This window comes from Saccopteryx leptura, chromosome 3 (genome assembly GCF_036850995.1).
Source record: "Saccopteryx leptura isolate mSacLep1 chromosome 3, mSacLep1_pri_phased_curated, whole genome shotgun sequence".
Lineage (NCBI taxonomy): Eukaryota > Metazoa > Chordata > Mammalia > Chiroptera > Emballonuridae > Saccopteryx > Saccopteryx leptura.
This window is the reverse complement of record NC_089505.1, coordinates 68866036-68882700: the sequence shown is the minus strand read 5'-3', so window position 1 is coordinate 68882700 and position 16665 is coordinate 68866036. Positions and strand designations below refer to the sequence as shown.

Here is a 16665-nt window from a genome sequence, read left to right as displayed (position 1 = left end):
TTAAATATTTCATCATGTTTGCTGAAACAGACTAAAACAGGCTAAATATAAAACCGTATGACAAAATAATGTGTAGTAAATAGTTATTATATGTTGAATAATGTCAATTAAAAATGTGTGGAAACTTACTTTCTCCCTTGGTATGTAAGTATCTACATAATATCCTTGATTTTGTCTCTTAGTTCTCAAAAACTAAAATATATACTATCTGGCTCTCTATAGGAAAAGTTAACAATCCTCTGCTCTAAAAGACAAAAATTTTAAAACATAATGAACTTACATCATCATGCCTTATAGAGCTAAGAAATATTCCTTCATATCATTCTACATTTATGTAATATTGAAATGTCCCCAGTGGAACATAAACCAGAAACGACTGGAAGATTGGTTTCTGGTGTTAAGTAGGTGGATGGTTGAAGTCAAGGCAGTGAAGGGGTTTTTCCAAGATCACCCAAAAATTCAGGCATAAAATCATAGACTGTGGAGTGTGGCAGAGGACCAGAGGACAAAACATGGACAAAACCTGGAAGGACCCACATAGACAGGGAGCTTCTTTCAGCCGATTCAGGGAGACTTTGGGTACAAGTGTCAGAGCCTCAGTTCAAACTGGCTGATGCATAAGAGAGGACTGGTTCACTCAGGTGGCTAATAAGGCTGTGGACCTGCCTCAAGATGACAGATGAAGTGACGTGGATACAGGAGTCCCATTGTTGAAACGGTAAGTCAGGCCAATCAGTTCTCTTTTTGTCCCTCTGGCACACTCTTGCTCTCTTGCTCTGTTCACCTCTGTCTGCCTCTGTTTCTCCCATATTTCTCAGGTGTTCACCTCTTATGTCTGCCCTTCTCTTATGTACCTCTTTCTAGCCACTGTAAACTGGGGAGGAAACATAGCTGCTACAGATAGACCCAATTAAGCAAGCCCAGCAAAAAGCAAGACCTCCTTTCTCTTGGCATCTTGATATTAGTCCCAGGAAAGATCTCCAATGGGCCCAGCTTGAACGGAATCCCCCACTCTTGAAGCAATAAGTATTTCTAGGAAAGGAGTGATGCTCTTGTTAGCTTTGCCTGGTTCACGCATGCAACCAAGTAGGTGGAAGGGCTTAGAGAAGTATACTTGGCAGGTACACCAAAATAGATAAGTTCAAAGTTTCCCAAGAAGTTGAAGGAAAAAGTGAATCCAGTAAGGTAGAATAAAACCGGTCTTCAAATCTAAGGTGATAAATCAGAAGATTCCAGGATCAGTGTCCAAGATCCCCCAGGGCAAGGCACAGCTGTCAGGATGGGCAGGTGCCAGTTCTCAGGTGTGATCATGAAGATATACAAGATATATTTCCAGCCATCTTTTCTAATACTATAACCCCAGAGGATCCTGAGAAGGAAAGAAACCAGTAATTCCCTGTCCCTACTTCTGCTCTTATTTTTCTCCTTAGGGCTAACTGCTGCTACCTAACAAACTTTGTATATTTAACATTTTTTCTTTTTTACTCAAGGTCTCCACCCATAAGAAGTACAGCCTCTAGGAATGAATGTTTGATGTTTTCTTGATCCTGTGTCCTCAGAGAGCAGAATTGTTTTTGGTATTGAGTAAATGAGTGGATACTTCTTGAATGAAGACGCTGAGCAAAGATTAATATTCAAAGAAATTCATCCCAACATTATTATAATAAAAACTATCCAAATGTACTTCTCTGTGAAACTGATCACATAAATCAGGATAATAGTGTAGTATAGAATATTATGTAACAGTATAAATAAAGAATATATAATTTGAATGTATTGAGGAAAATTTTTTAAAAATATTTTTAGAGTGAATAAACATTTACATTAGGTAATGTTTAGTATAGATATGTTTGTTACAAATACATACTATGTATAGAAATTTGTGAAATATTATGAGATAACAGTGTTTGACTTCTAGTCAAGATGGCGGCATAGGTAAACGTGGTACTTGAGTCCTGTCACAACCACATCAAAATTACAACTTAACTACAAAACAACCATGATTCAGAACTGCCTGAAATCTAGCTGAATGAAAATCCTACAACTAACGATATGAAGAAGCCACATTGAAACCGGTAGGAAGGGGAAGCAAGTTTGGCAGTTCAAAATAAAGAGATATATGGCCCTGGTCACTCAGTTGAGTTGGTTACACTGTTGTGCCCATACGCCAACGTTTGATCCCTAGTCAGAGCACAGAAAAGAATCAACTAATGAATGCACAACTAAGTGGAGCAACAAATCAATTTCTCTCTCTCTCTTTCAAATCAATCAATCAACCCATCAAAATTTTAAAAAATTGAGAGTTATATCTCGGCTGCGGAGAACCTCCCCACCCCGTGAGGAGCAAGGGTCCCAGCCCCACATCAGGGCCCCTAGCCCAGAGTGCCAGTGCTGGGTTCTGGCTGTAAAAACCAGCGGAGACGGTGGCTGAGTCAGAGGCAGGGCTGTTAGAGTCCCAGGTGATCTTCTTAAAGAACTCACACATCGACATACTCAGACTCACTCCTTCAGAGCTCCAGCACTAGTGAAGCGGCTCAAAGGGCACCAAGGACATATGGGGAGGAACTGAATTGTCAGGTATCAGTGCAAGAGCTGAGGGGATAGCTTTCTCCAAGACTAAAGTGCTGGCAGAGGCCGTTAATCCTTTTGTGACACCCTTCTCACAGAGCCAATAGGTGGGTACCATATCTGAGTCTCCATCAACCTGGCTCACACTGTTCTCCCCATCCTGGTGATTCCCTTGGACCTTGTCCCACCCAACTTGTGGGCCCATCCATGACATTTCCAGTGGCTTTTTTATACAACTGGCCTCTCTTGTCTCATACTTCAGATTCTCTTAAAATCTCAAACAAGCAGCATCTGGCCCCTGCATACCCAGTATCTCTTGCTATGTGGCCTCAGGCTTGGCACTGGTGGCAGCCACTTTGGTTCACATCTTGGCCTCTCCTGGGCACTTCCAACCCCAGCACAAGTAGCAGCCACCTGAAGATCAATATGTAGGTCATGCCAGGTGTGCCTAAGCAGGGCACCAGTGGTGGTTGACCTTGCACCTTCCAGGAGGACCTAGAGCTAGTGCACCCAGTGGACAGCATCAGACCACACCAAACTATAATCCTACCACTTTTGTGAGCAACACACTCAAGAGGTGGACTTGGTGAGTACCAAAGCCCCACTAAAGCAAGTCCTGCTCCACTGGTGTGACTCCTGCACAGCATCTCCTCCTCTGTAGTCACAGCTGGTCCTCACAGCCAATTGGTTTGGGGGTCAATCCCTCCTAGTGACACCAACAGCAATCAAGGATCAACTGCAAGAGGAGAGTGTACACAACCTACACAGGGCACACTTGCGGTGCCCAGCTCCGGTGCCTAGGGCAGCTGTACCTGTGGGCCCTACTGCACATGGCCTCTCTACCAAGTCAGGGAGATGTAGCATCTCTACCTAATACATAGAAACAAACACAGGGAAGTAGCCTAAAGAAACAGGTCCCAAATGAAAGAACGGGAGAAATCTCCAGAAAAAAAGAACTAAATAAAAATAGAGGCAAGCAAACTACAAGATATGTAGTTCAAAACAATGGTAATAAGGATGCTCAAAGAGCCCAACAAAAACTTCAACAGCATTAGAAAGAACATAGAAACCATAAAAAAGAACCAGTTAGAAATGAAGGCTACACTAGCTGAAATAAAGAATAATTTACAGAAAATCAACAGTAGAGTAGATGACACTGAAAATCAAATCAGCAATTTAGAATATACGGAAACATAAAACAGCCAATCAGAACAGAAAAAAAAAATCAAAAAGAAAAAAATTGAGGAAGGAAAAAAAAAGAAAAGAAAAAAATGAAGATAGTGTAAGGAGCCTCTGGGACAACTTCAAGCATACCAACATTTGCATCATGGGGTTGTCATAAGGAGAAGAGAGAAGTAAATTGAAAAACTATTTGAAAAATAATGACAAAAACTTCCCTAACCTGGTGAGAGAAATAGATATACAAGTCCAGAAAGTTCAGGGAATCCCAAACAAGATGAACCCAAAGTGGCCCACACCAAGGCCCATCATAATTAAAGTGCAAAAGATTAAAAACAAAGACTCTTAAAAGCAGCAAGAGAAAAACAGCTAGTTATCTACAAGGGAGCTCCTATAAAACTGTCTGCTGACTTCTCAGCAGAAACTTTGCAGACCAGAAGGGAGCAGCAATAAATATTCAGTGATCAAATCAAGGACCTACAACCAAGATTACTCTACCCAGCAAAGCTATCATTTAGGATCAAAGGACATATAAAGAGCTTCCCAGACCAAAAAAAAAAGCTGAAGGAATTCATTACCACCAAACCAATATTACATTGAATAATAAAGGGGTCTACTTTAAGACAAAGAAAAAAAGGATTTAAAAAATATGAACAATAAAATGGCGATAAATACATTATCTATCAACAATTGAATCTAAAAATAAAAATAAATGAACAAGCAGAGCAGAAACAGACTTCATAGAGAAAGAGAATATTTTGACAGTTGCCAGATGGGAGGTGTGTTGGGAGAATGAGTGAATGAGTTAAAGGGATTAAGAAATACAAAAAGGTTGTTACAGAATTATCATGGGGATGTAAAGTATAGCATAGGGAATATTGTCAATAGTATTCTAATAACTATGTACAGTGTCAGATGGGTGCAAGATTTATTGGCATAATCATAGTAAATTATGTGATGACTAGTCACATGGGGCATATATCTGAAACTAATATAAAATGTATATCAACTGTAATGGAAAAATAAAAAAATAGTTTGTAAAAAAAAGAAGAAGAAAACAGTTTTCCCAGGAGTAACCCAGTGGTCTTCTCCTCATTCTTCATTGACCAGAACTGCATCACATGTCCATTTCTAAAGCAATCCCCGAAAAGCTGATGGGCTCCCATGCATGGTGCAGTAAAGCTTATGTGTGATCACAATGAGGACAGCAGGTTATCCAAATTAAATGAAGTTTCCAATAAATGGCAGAGAGAGTGAATGCCTGGGTAGGCAACAATGTCTATTATGGGTCAAATTATGAGAGATAAAACAATTGGATTAGAGGTCAGAATTGAGATAAAAAAATGGGCTCAGACTAAGAAATAAAACATATGTTGGTTTCTAATATAAAAATGGAGGTCAAATCCACTATTAAAAATTGGCTGTCTAGTAATAATCTGATAATGGTTCCTGTGTTTCTCAAAGTAAATGTCATACTTGTACCTTTTCCTTAATTCCTGTGTCATCTGAGTCCTGTGATGTCTCTGCTCTCATTGCCTGCCCTCCTCCCTTTGGCTCACTCAGTCAGAAAGTCTTCCCTGCTGGAACATTCTAGATCACCCCTTCCCTGCTCATCTGTCTCTTCACTATGCCTGGAACTCACTGAATCAAGTTGCTACATGAATCCATCCACCACCTCCTTCAAAATAATGTTCAGGCCCTGGCTGGCTGGTCCAGTGGATAAAACATTGGCCTGGCATATAGACATCCCAAGTTCGATTCCCAGTAGGGCACAAAGGAGAGGTGACCATTTGCTAACCTTCCCCGCTCTCTCCCTCTCCCTCTTCCCCTTTTCTTCCTCTTCTCCTCCTGCAGTCAGTGGCTCCATTGGTTTGAGCATTGGCCCAGGGTGCTGAGGATAGCTCAGTTGGTCCAAGCATGTCATCATCATGTGCTAAAAATATCTCAGTTGCAAGCATCAGCCCCAGATGGTGTTGTCAGGTGGATCCTGGTCAGGGTACTTGCTGAGAGTCTGCCTCACTATCTACCCTCCTGTCACTTGAAGAAAAAAAAAAAGATTATGTTCAATGTCCTCTTCACATAAAGTCTTTCCCACCAATGATCCTAATATTATAACCGCAGGGGTCCCTAAGAGAAAAAGGAACCAATAATTACATATGCCTCCTTCTGGTCCTACTTTTCTCCACAGCACTTACTGCCAAATAAAAAACGACAAATTTGAAGTTTTAATTTTTTTTACTTATGGTCTCCACCCTCTGGAGAGAGAGCCTCTGTACAAGAATCTATGCTGATTGGTTGATGCTGTGTCTTCAGAGGCCAGAGTTGATTCTAGCTCAGAGTAAGTGCTCAGTGACTACTATTGGGATGAAAATAATGAGTCAAGATGATTCTATGAAGAAACCCATTTCACAATTACTACAATGAAAGTGATTCCAAGGTACTTCAATATGAAACAGATCCCGTAAATCAGAATAAAGCTGCAGCTTAGCCTGACCAGGCAGTGGAGCAGTGGATAGAGTGTCGAACTGAGACACGGAGGATCTAGGTTCGAAATCCCGAGGTCGCCAGTTTGAGCGCAGGCTCATCTGGTTTGAGCAAGGCTCACCAGTTTAAACCTGAGGTCGCTGGCTTGAGCAAAAGGTCACATGCTCTGCTGTAGCCCCCCGGTCAAGGCACATATGAGAAAGCAATCACTGAGAAACTAAGGTACCGCAACAAAGAATTGATGCTTCTCATTTCTCTCCCTTCCAGTCTGTCTGTTCCTCTCTCTGTAGCTTAGAATATGATACAAAAGTATAAAGGAAGGAGAAATGATCTCAATGTACTAAGAGGAACAATTGTTCAAGATGTTCTGTAGAGTGAGTGAAAGATTACATTAGATAATGTTTCGTATGAGACACAGACTAAATGAAACAGTAAGCATTTAGTGGGTGGAAATAGGAAAGCCCTCTTTTTTGATTCATACTTATATATTAGGGTTGGGGTTGGGTTCAGGCTGCAAGATGCGTCTGGGATTCAGCCTGAATAGCTTCCACAGGTTGCTCAGTGTTGAGGTGTAGGAACTAGACCACACGTGAGGGGGGCTGAGGGCAAGAATACTGCCCACAGTAGAATACCCAAGACTCAGACTATTCCTGAGCTCAGCAGGTCCTTGACTCCTGTCCTGCCCCTCAGCGCCAGCACCTGCTCCTTCCACTGATAGCTGCCTCAGGAATGATGGAATTAGAATCTGTTGGGGCCAAACCCCCTAGGCACCACCCTGATCTGGGTGATCAGAAGTGAGGGTGGAGAGAGTGCGGGCCTGTGACATTAGCTGCCCCAGGGGTTCCAGATAAGAGAACTGCAGGTAAGGACGCCCAGAGCTGGGGGCACCTGCACTCCATGACCCTGTGGGTTGAGGTGGAGTGGGTGAGCTATAAGAGGGACACCCTGCACAGAGCTGGACACGGTTGAATCACGATCTTCACTGAAGCCCTAATCAGATCGGACCCACTGGAGGTAAGAAGAAGTCCTATTTGTGGCGGGGTTGGTGCATTTGTACGGACAGCCGACTCTTGCTCCTCAGAGGAAAGCAGTAGGGGCTGAAACTTCTGGTTGGTTATGAAGGAGGGTCTGGAGGTCTGTAGTTTCTTGTCTTTAACTTAAAAGAAACTTGGGATATAGAATTATAAGTGGGGAGGGATAGAAAGCCTAATCCCTCTGTTCTGAATGGAAGGGAGTCTCCGGCCTAAATTTTTGAGTCTGAGGAGAGAGCTGGGTGCAGAATAGATCTACTAGTTCTGGGAGGAGAAAGGGTCTGGGGACAAGGACTCCTGGTTCCTAAACTCTTTCTCTTTCCAGCCCCAGCGGAAGAGACCCTTCTTGCAAGTGACAGACCACAGAAGCTAAGAGAGGACACATGGCAGGTCCCAGTCTCTCACCCCTGCTGGTTGTACTGCTGTCCTTGGCCCTGGCATCTGTTGGACAAGGAGGTGAGGACCAGACTGGGGGGCCTGACCTTGCCCCTGGGCCTCACAGCGTCCCCGCCTCCCCTCCCCAGGGCCCCGAGCTCCAAGGAGTCCCTGAGTCAGGACCCTCCCCCTGCAGCAGCTTTCTCCCTTGGAGACAAGACTCTTCTGCTGTGTCCCCTTTCCTCCTGCTTCCTTCTGACCCGTGGGGCCCGTGTGTCCCCCAGGCTTCCCCCTGCCCTCAGTGTGTCTCCCACCAGCGTCCGGCTGGGGCTGCCTGCAGACCAGACGCTCCTGGGCTTCTGGGCAGGCTCCCTCTCTCTCTCTCCGTCTCTGTCTGCAGCTCTCTGTGCGCTGGGCTCAGTTTCTGCCTCTGCCCTTCTCCGTGCCTCCCTGTCTGTCTGCCCCTCTCTCCATCACTGTCTCCGGGAATCCATCCGCGGCAACCTCAGTCTTCCCCTGACGCCTGCCTGCCACCCATGTTTTCTCCATGTCTCCATGCAGCCCAGGATACAGGGGAAAGGATTATTAATGGAATTCCATGTCCAAGAGGCTCCCAACCCTGGCAGGTGGCCCTGTTTCAGGGCAGAGAGTTCGAGTGTGCCGGCGTGCTGATCCACGAGCAGTGGGTGCTCACCGTCGCCCACTGCTATCTGAGGTACGTGGCCGGGGAGCCACGGGAACTCCATCTCTCTCTCTGCATTTTTGTCTACCTCTTTTTCTGTGTTTGTCCCACTGTCTCTGGGTCTTTGTCCCCCTCTCAGTCACAGTGTCTCCCTCTGAATGTTGCTTTTTTGTTTTATTTTTATATTTTAAGGGAGTACATGGTACAAATGGGCAGTGATCTTCTGTTTGATGAGAATGTCCAGCGTATCAGGGCTACAGAGTCATTCATCCATCCCCGGTATAACAATGTCACAGACTTACACGACATCATGCTTGTGAAGCTAAGCTACCCAGCCACACTGTCATCAACTGTGGAGATAGTCCTTCTGCCTGAAGTCTGCCAAGAAATTGATACAGATTGCACTGTTTCTGGGTGGGGCCTCACCTCCATGAATGCAAGTGAGTCTACTACCCCTGTGACCCAGTAGCCCGGGCCCCCAGCCCCACCCTCCCTCAAGATCCCAGACACTCAAACCTCTTCTCCCTTGGACCCAGATGTCTTGGCCTCTGCCCTCCCCCTCCCTTAAACACAGAAGTCTTGACCCCAGTACTCTGCACCCTCACACCCAGAAGTTCAGAAACAAGCCCCCTCCTCCCTCAGAATCAGCAGTCCAAGAGATACGTCCCTTTTCCTGACCATAGTATTGACTCACCCAGCCCTTTCCCTTTCAATATCCAAAGTCTCTGTTCTATTACTTCAGCATCCAGAGGTCAACAAGACCAATCCTCTGACTGACCCCTAACTTCCCCAACAGCAACAAATTCATCAGAGCTCATGTGCTCGAATGTCACCCGTATCTCCATCCCAGAATGCAAGAAGACCTATGATTCTGTTGTAGGAAGGTTCATGATGTGTGCTGATTCCCTGGACAAACTCTCCTGCATCTGCACAGTGAGTCCCCTCCTCTCCTCACAGTCTGCACACCTGACCCTGCTGCTGAGCTCCCCCTCCCCCATCTTCCCAGTCCCGCTCTCCTGGCTCTCTGCTCAGTCCTCTGCCTAGCTCAGAGAGGGAGCCCAGGGGGCTGGCATGGCCTTGCGGGTGGGCACAGAGTTCAAGGACAGAAACGGGAGATGGGACCATGGGAAGGGGAGTGGGGCACTGGCTACCAGCACAAACACTAAGGGGGCACCAAAAGCTCAGTGACCACGATAAATCATATCCCAATGAAATATTTTTTAAAATGATCCATGCATCCTGGCCAGTGATCTCGGTTAGAGCATCTTCCCAATATGCCACGGTTGCAGGTTGGATTCTCAGTTAAGGCACAAGCAAGACTCAACCAATGAATGCGTAGATAAGTGGAACAACAAACCAGTGTTTTTTTCTCTCTCTTTCCTTCTCCTTCTCTCACTAAAAAAAGAAAGAAAGAAAGAAAGAAAGAAAGAAAGAAAGAAAGAAAGAAAGAAAAGAAAGAAAAATTAATAAGAATTTAAGAATAAATAAATAAATAATCTATGCAAAAAAAATCCATGATGAACAATATATCAAGAATTTTTTTAAAAAGCAATCAAAGTTGACTGGATTTTACACTTTCCTCAGGCTCTTATATAAACCAGCACAGCAAGGTACTGACCCTGTGTTTATCTAAAATTGAAAAATCAGATTTGTCATGGATAGTTTTCATATTAAATTTTATTTTTAAGGTATGCATTAAAATACTCATTGCAGTCACTGAGATGTGCTCCGGGCTAATGTCCTCCTTATATAGCTTTGCATCTGGTCCTGGTTCTGGGACAAGAAGGGGCCCTCCTGTTCTTTGTCTCCCCTTCCTCATCTGTAACCCTCCTATCTCTGTCTCTTTCTCTCTCTCTCTCTCTCTCTCTCTCTCTCTGTCTCTCTCTTAGGATTTCGCCTCTGTCACTTTTTTTATTTCCTCCATCTCTGCCTCTTTCTCCAGCTCAACATTTCTGCTTCTTTGTACCCCTCCTCTTCCCTTTTCCTCTGTTTCTCTCTCTGTCTTACCCTTTGCCTCTTTGTATCCCCAATACATTTGCTGAAATGAGCTCTCAACTTTCAGGGGCGGTGAAACAGTGTGTGTTAGAAAGAGGGGTGATGGGACAAGACTGTATGTTCAAAAAATGGGAGGGTCCCCCTTGTCCCCACTTAGCACCTAAACTAAACCTAATTGTGCAAGCCATGTGGGAACGGAGCCGCACAATATGAACACGCCCACATTTGGTTTAATGCACTCATCTTGCTGTCTTAAACTTTATACTGTATATGTAAACCTGGTGGTTTGTCATTATTTTGCACTGTGTCCTGTAAATTAGGTCATTGGTCCTGCCCCTGGTTTCCAGAACGACCCTGTGCCCCATGCCTGGGAAAGGGAATGTATCAGACTGCCTGGACCTAATGCTCCCTCTCCCAGATGGAAAATAAACGAGGTTCTGACTTCTTGTAAGCTCCGCCCCCTCCCTGTGGTTGGCCAAGGCTCAAGCCAATGTCTTCAGAAAACCTGGTTGGTCCTTTCCATGATAGCATTAAGCTCTCTCTTTAGTTCACAGAGACATTGAGTCTCTTCTCATTGGTCCAGGTGGAAGACAGTGGTCTGGCAGGACAAAGACTTGATTACCGCGGGGGAGCGTGGGGCCGCAGTGCTGGTTTCTTTGAAGCCAACGCTAATCTGCTGTCTCCCTTCCAGGGTGACTCAGGAAGTCCACTGATGTGCAATGGCTACCTGGAAGGCCTGGTGTCATCGGGACATTTCCCTTGTGTACCACCCTTTGATCCAGCTGTCTACACCCGTGTTTGCAGGTACCGCAAATGGATAGGTACAACCATAAAAATGAATGCCTAATCTCTCCATACTCCCATCTCTCCAGCCTTATGCTCTGAATGGGAAACTTACAGAAATAAGGACATCTATGACTAACAGCCACATTTGACTTTGCCATTTAAAAAGTCAGACTAAAACATTCATCATATCCTGATAAAACAATACACGTAGCAGAAACCTATTAGCAAAACACAAAACACAGAAACTTCCGTGCTGGCAAAGATACCGTGAGACCTGCAGTCTTCAACACTGGAACTACAAATTGGTACAAGCTTTACAAAGAAATGGTTAAGCAAGGCGAATCCAGAGCCTTCTTCATCACTTGGACCTAGTAATTCTAGTAAATCCAAAATGTGGGCAAGGTTTGAATTCATCACAACATTATCTGTCAAAAACTGGAAACACTGAACCTGTCCCAAATTAGTGGATCGTTTATGTAAACAATAAACTGATGTAAGACAGGATACTAATGAAGCTGTTCAGGGCAATGATTATGTAGAATTGTTAGTGTCATGCAAGAATGATTATGCTATCTGCTGTTAAATAAAAAAAGAAATATACAGAAATGGATATGCATGTGATCCTCATATAAAATGAATTAGTGCCAGAATAAAGAGCATGAACCAAACTGCATGTGGACGTAGTCACGGGTGCCTCATTCTTTCAATTTTGTCTCTGTGCCTGTGCACTTTTATAACCTGAAAAATATGGTGAGAACCTCTGCAGAGCTAAGGTTGTGGAGAGGAGACCTTAACAGAGAGAGACAGGGAAGAAAAATGTAATTGATTTTGAAACCTTGCTTTGCCTCTTGCCCCCCACTAATACAGTGGCACATTTCTCTACATTTGCCAAGCATCAGTTTCCCCATCCATAAAATGAGAGAGAGTGAAAGAGAGAGAAGGGAAAGAGGGAAGAAAGGAAGGAGGACAGAAATGCTCTCTTCATAAGTACAGAAAGCGACATAAAGGTGGGTCTGAGCATTTCACAGGTGACAAACTAGGAGACGGTGAGGTGGTTGGCACACAGACAGCTCACTGGAATCCAACAAGGGCCTGCCACAAGTGAGCACCCAGAGTCTGGAATAAAAGAGAACAATGGAGGTGGAAATTCTGGTTGGTGGGCTCCTATTCTCAAAAACTGGAAACATTGAAGATGGGCCAAATTAGTGGATCACAAGTCCACTCTGCAATCTCTGGAAAAGAGGAGGGAGGACTCCCCTGTGACACAGAGCCAGACAGGGTCTCCAGACTTATGGTATCCTGGGCTCCCCAGGCAACCACACCACAAACCCTGCCAACTCAGGGATCTTCCCCAACCAAAGACTCACTCAAGTCCCTTCTGGCCAACATCTTCCAGATCTTTCCTCTCTTCATTCTCTCGCTCTTCTTTAGAGTTTCACTTACTACACAACTAAACTCCTCCATATTGCAGAAATTCTGCAGACAATAATATTCTGCCCAGAGGAAACCAAGACCCCTTCTTCCACAAAATACAGGATCCTAGGCTCCCAAAACCTCCTCGCTCAGGCCCAAAAGTCTAGACCCCCAACCTCTCCTTCAGACCTGGCAGTTTGGGCACCCAGACCCCTCCTTTCTCAGACCCAGATCAAATCCTTGAGCTACTCATATCTCAAGCCCAGGAGTCTGGAACACAGAACCCTTCTCTCTGACCCACAGTTCTGGGCTTCAACCCCTTCCTGTCTCAGACCCAAAATGGTGGGTCCCTAGCCTCCTCCTTATACTAACCAGGAGTTAGATTCCTGGCTTCTCTCAGCCCAGGACACTTATCTGCAAGACACTGTCTCTCAGGTGAGAAATTCTGGACCCAATCTCACATATTTTTCAGACCCAAGGGTTCAAGCCTCAAGCCCCCCTTCTTCAGACCCATTAGTGTAAACCCCAATCCCTTCATCCCCAGGATTCTGGGCTCAAATCCTCTGCTCCCTTAGAGCCAGAATTTCAGGCCTCACTGCCTCCTCCTTCAGACTGAACTGTCTGGGCCTCTGGCCTCTTTCTTTCTCTGGATCACTGATAAGTTAAAAAAATGTTTGGGGTTTTGAGCCACCCACACCCATGAAGCTTCATCGTCTCCCCCTCTCTCCAGCATGCTACCCCAAGTCCATATTCAATCTAAAATTTTAACAAGCAACAAAGCATGGCAGTTGCACGAAGTCAGGCTGGAGATGCCCAGCCCCGCCTCTCAGCATCTTTATACAAGTCTGGAGGTAAAATTCTTGCAATGACTTGGGACGGTCCCAATGACTAGATGATCTAGTTGAACTTTTCATTCTGAACAGAAAAGTCTGGACATCACTTGAGGCTCTCCCTTTGGGACTTTGGAGTCTCGGTAGCCCCTCATCCTTCTTCACAATGAAGAAATGGGGGCTCATCTCAGAGAGGTGATGTGGTTTACCGGAAAGCAGCAAAGCTAGGTTTCAAGTTCCTGCCTGTCTGACAGTCACTTCCAGGGAGACCATGGAATTCCACTTGCCCATGTATTAGGCAGATCCAGGCAAATCACGGCTCTGCCTCTGGACTCTGGGAAAGCCCTTCCACCTATCTGGGCCTCACTTTCCTCATCTGCAAAATGGGAATAACTGAGCAATAGATTTTTAAGCTCTATAAAGGCATATGTTATATATGTTTTTCTTTATACTGTGTGCCTAGTGCTAGGGTGGTTCTCAGTAAATACCTGTTGAATGCATTTATTAAATGAGTGAATAAATAAATGAATGAATAAATCCATCTGTCCTTCAAAAAGTTATTGTGGGCTCTGGGCTCCTCCCATTCCACAGAATGTCACGTCTCCTGGACAGTGCTAGTTATACCTGGTTAAGGCCCTAGGGATTTGATTTGGACATATTGGGCACATGATCATCAGGGCTGTTTTTAGCTCTGGAAACATCAGTGTTGTCACCAGCAATGACCCTTTCATTGACCTCAACTACATGGCTTACATAACCCAGTATGGTTCCACCCATGGAAGGGTAAAAGATTCAGTCAATGCTGAGAACAGAAAGCTGTTCATCTAAGGAAAACCCATCTCCATCTTTACAGGAGAGAGACTTTGCCAACATTAAATGGGGTGATGCTGCTGCTGAGAATACGTGGAGCCCACTGGTGTCTCCACAAACTTGGAGAAGGCTGGGGCTCACTGGAAGGGTAGAGGCAGAAACGTCACCATTGTCACCCCATCTATGGATGCTCTCAAGTTTTTGTGATGTGTGTGCACCATGAGAAGTGTGACAACTTCCTCGAGATGGTCAGCATTGCCTTCTGCATCACCAATGGCATGATCCCCCTGGCCAAGGCCATCCATGACAACTTTGGCCTTGTGGAGGATCTTATGCAGACAGTCCTTGCCATCACTGACACCTAGGTGACAGTGGACAAATCCTCTGGGAAGCTGCGGCATGATGGCCGAGGATCTGTCTAGAACAGCGTCTCTGTTCTACAGTTGCTGCCAAGGCCATGGGCAAGATTATACCTGAGCTAAATGGAAAGCTCAATGGTATGACCTTCTATGTCCTCAATCTCAATGTCTCCATCTCAAATCTGACCTGCCACCTGGAGGAAGCTGCCAAGTCCAATGACATCAAGAAGATGATGAAGGAAGTCTTCTAGGCTCCCTTTAGCTGGCTCCCAGGCATGCTTCCACCTCTTCCACTGTTTCAGTGCTAAGGCCCTTTTAGCCGAGAATTGAAAGAAAGAGAGATTACGTTTGATTTGAGGCCAAAATCCATGACCCAAGGGAGCAGATGCTGAACCGCAGCAAGAACTCCCAGTCCAGTTTCCTGTAAACCAATCAGAAACATGGCCTCTATGCAATAGCATGGGTGCATATTGGCAAATAGAAGCAAGAAGGAAATTATAAGGAGTCCACAATGGTGGTAGAGTTAGTGGAAGCCTCACTCACTACTTCCCAATACCGAACTGAAGTTACAATGAAACTATACAACAATTATGCTGAATAACCACCTGAAGACCAGCTGAAGAGCCTTCTTAAAACCAAGGATTTGGTCAGAGTAATGGCGGGGTAGGAAGCGATACTGATAAATCTCCTCCAAAACTCAACAAGATCTTCAACCAGAAACATAAAAACCTATACTTGGAGCCTCCAGATGCTTCGCAATACACCCGAAGGTATGGTCGAGTGAAAAATTGGCTAAATATATAACCAAACCCTGAAGGAATTAGGGAGTAAGAAATGCTCCGTCTTCCTCACTAACCTAAACAGGGCGGCTTTCTCTGATAACTGTGAATATAGAAACTGAGGCGGGCAAAGGGGGTGAATAGATCCAGGCCGCGGCACAAACGGCTGAACCAGGCTGTGGCACGGAGATCCAAGCCGAGGAAAAACTGATCCTGTGGCAACCCAGGCAATACAAGCTAACACTCGCGCCAAACCCAAACAAAGAAAGACAAGCGGGGCAGCCATTTTACCCGATCTCCTGGTCGGTGCGCAGTTAGTGGGCGAGAGATTTCTTCCTAAGCCCCGGGAGTGGGTGCCCGTGTTACCCCACAGAGAGGCAGAGTCAGAGGCCTTTCTGTGGGCCAAAAGCAGAATCTCTGGGCAGCTCCAGCGCCCTGGGAAAGCCATGCATGGGAGGGAGCAAGAACTAATTCCAATGGTGGAAATTTTCCGTGCTGATGGGGGTTGTACTCAGAGGGAAATGCGGCCGGCCTCATATTCTGGTCTGTGCGCGCAGATAGTGAGTGAGAGATTCCTCCGAGTGCCTCGGGAGTGCACGCCCGTGTTATCGCACAGAGGGGCAGAGTCAGGGGCCATTGTGTGGGCCAAAGTGGAATCTCGGGCCGCCCCAGCGCCTTGCAAAAGCCGCGCACGGGGATGGAGCGTGAGCCAATTCCAACGCTGCAACTTTTCCATGCGGTTGGGGGTTTCACTCAGAGCGTGAGACTGCTGGCCGGATATCCAGGTCTGCGCACGCAGTTAGTGAGTGAGAGTTTCCTCTAAGTGCCCCGGAAGTGGGCGCCCGCCTGTGTTACCGGACAGAGTGGCAGAGCCAGAGGTCTTTGAGTGGGTGGAAAGCCCGCCTGATTATGCTAGCATCTCAGACTGACTGAGCCTTACCCAGAGCCCTGTGCTGAGTGAAAATAGAGTGGGGAGTTGCCAGCTCTTTGAGCCTCTTACTACCCAGGCAGAGGCAGCAGCAACCCCATAGCTGGATTATCAGGCTACTAATTGAGGAAGGAAAGACTAGGAGAAAGGCTCCAGGAACACAGACTCTCTCACTGTCGGAGCCTATAAATGCTAATGAGCCTCGACTGCCAACGAGACTAAAGCACAATACATGACATTGCCATAGAGACTTATCAACTGCAAACCTCCACCTGAGTGTGCCAAAGGGGCAGAACCCGGGGTACAGAGTCACCGACCAGGAAGAGGGAGAGAAAAGAAAAAGCAAGAAGATAACCTCTCAAAATCAAGAATAATCTGCAGACTTTATAACCTATCCCACTTTATTATATATGTTCGTTTGTTTCTCTTATCTTCATTCTTGATAC

At 45.5% G+C, this 16665-nt stretch overlaps 1 protein-coding gene across 1 annotated transcript; it reads left to right on the top strand.

Annotated features, from left to right (window-relative positions):
* The first annotated feature begins 7645 nt into the window (after nucleotides 1–7645).
* On the top strand, nucleotides 7646–14518 carry LOC136398197 (kallikrein-7-like). The gene is made up of 6 exons (XM_066372572.1): nucleotides 7646–7718; nucleotides 8199–8352; nucleotides 8512–8759; nucleotides 9116–9252; nucleotides 11006–11135; nucleotides 14352–14518. The coding sequence occupies exons 1-6, from the start codon at nucleotides 7646–7648 to the stop codon at nucleotides 14516–14518; spliced, it is 909 nt and encodes a 302-aa protein (XP_066228669.1).
* The last annotated feature ends 2147 nt before the right edge of the window (nucleotides 14519–16665 follow it).

Bases quoted from the DNA above. Each gene is read 5' to 3' on its own strand.
- LOC136398197 (XM_066372572.1), top strand. From the start codon at position 7,646: ATGGCAGGTCCCAGTCTCTCACCCCTGCTGGTTGTACTGCTGTCCTTG. The intron at 7,719-8,198 runs GTGAGGACCAGA...GTCTCCATGCAG, and splicing joins GGCATCTGTTGGACAAGGAG to CCCAGGATACAGGGGAAAGG. The intron at 8,760-9,115 runs GTGAGTCTACTA...CTTCCCCAACAG, and splicing joins CCTCACCTCCATGAATGCAA to CAACAAATTCATCAGAGCTC.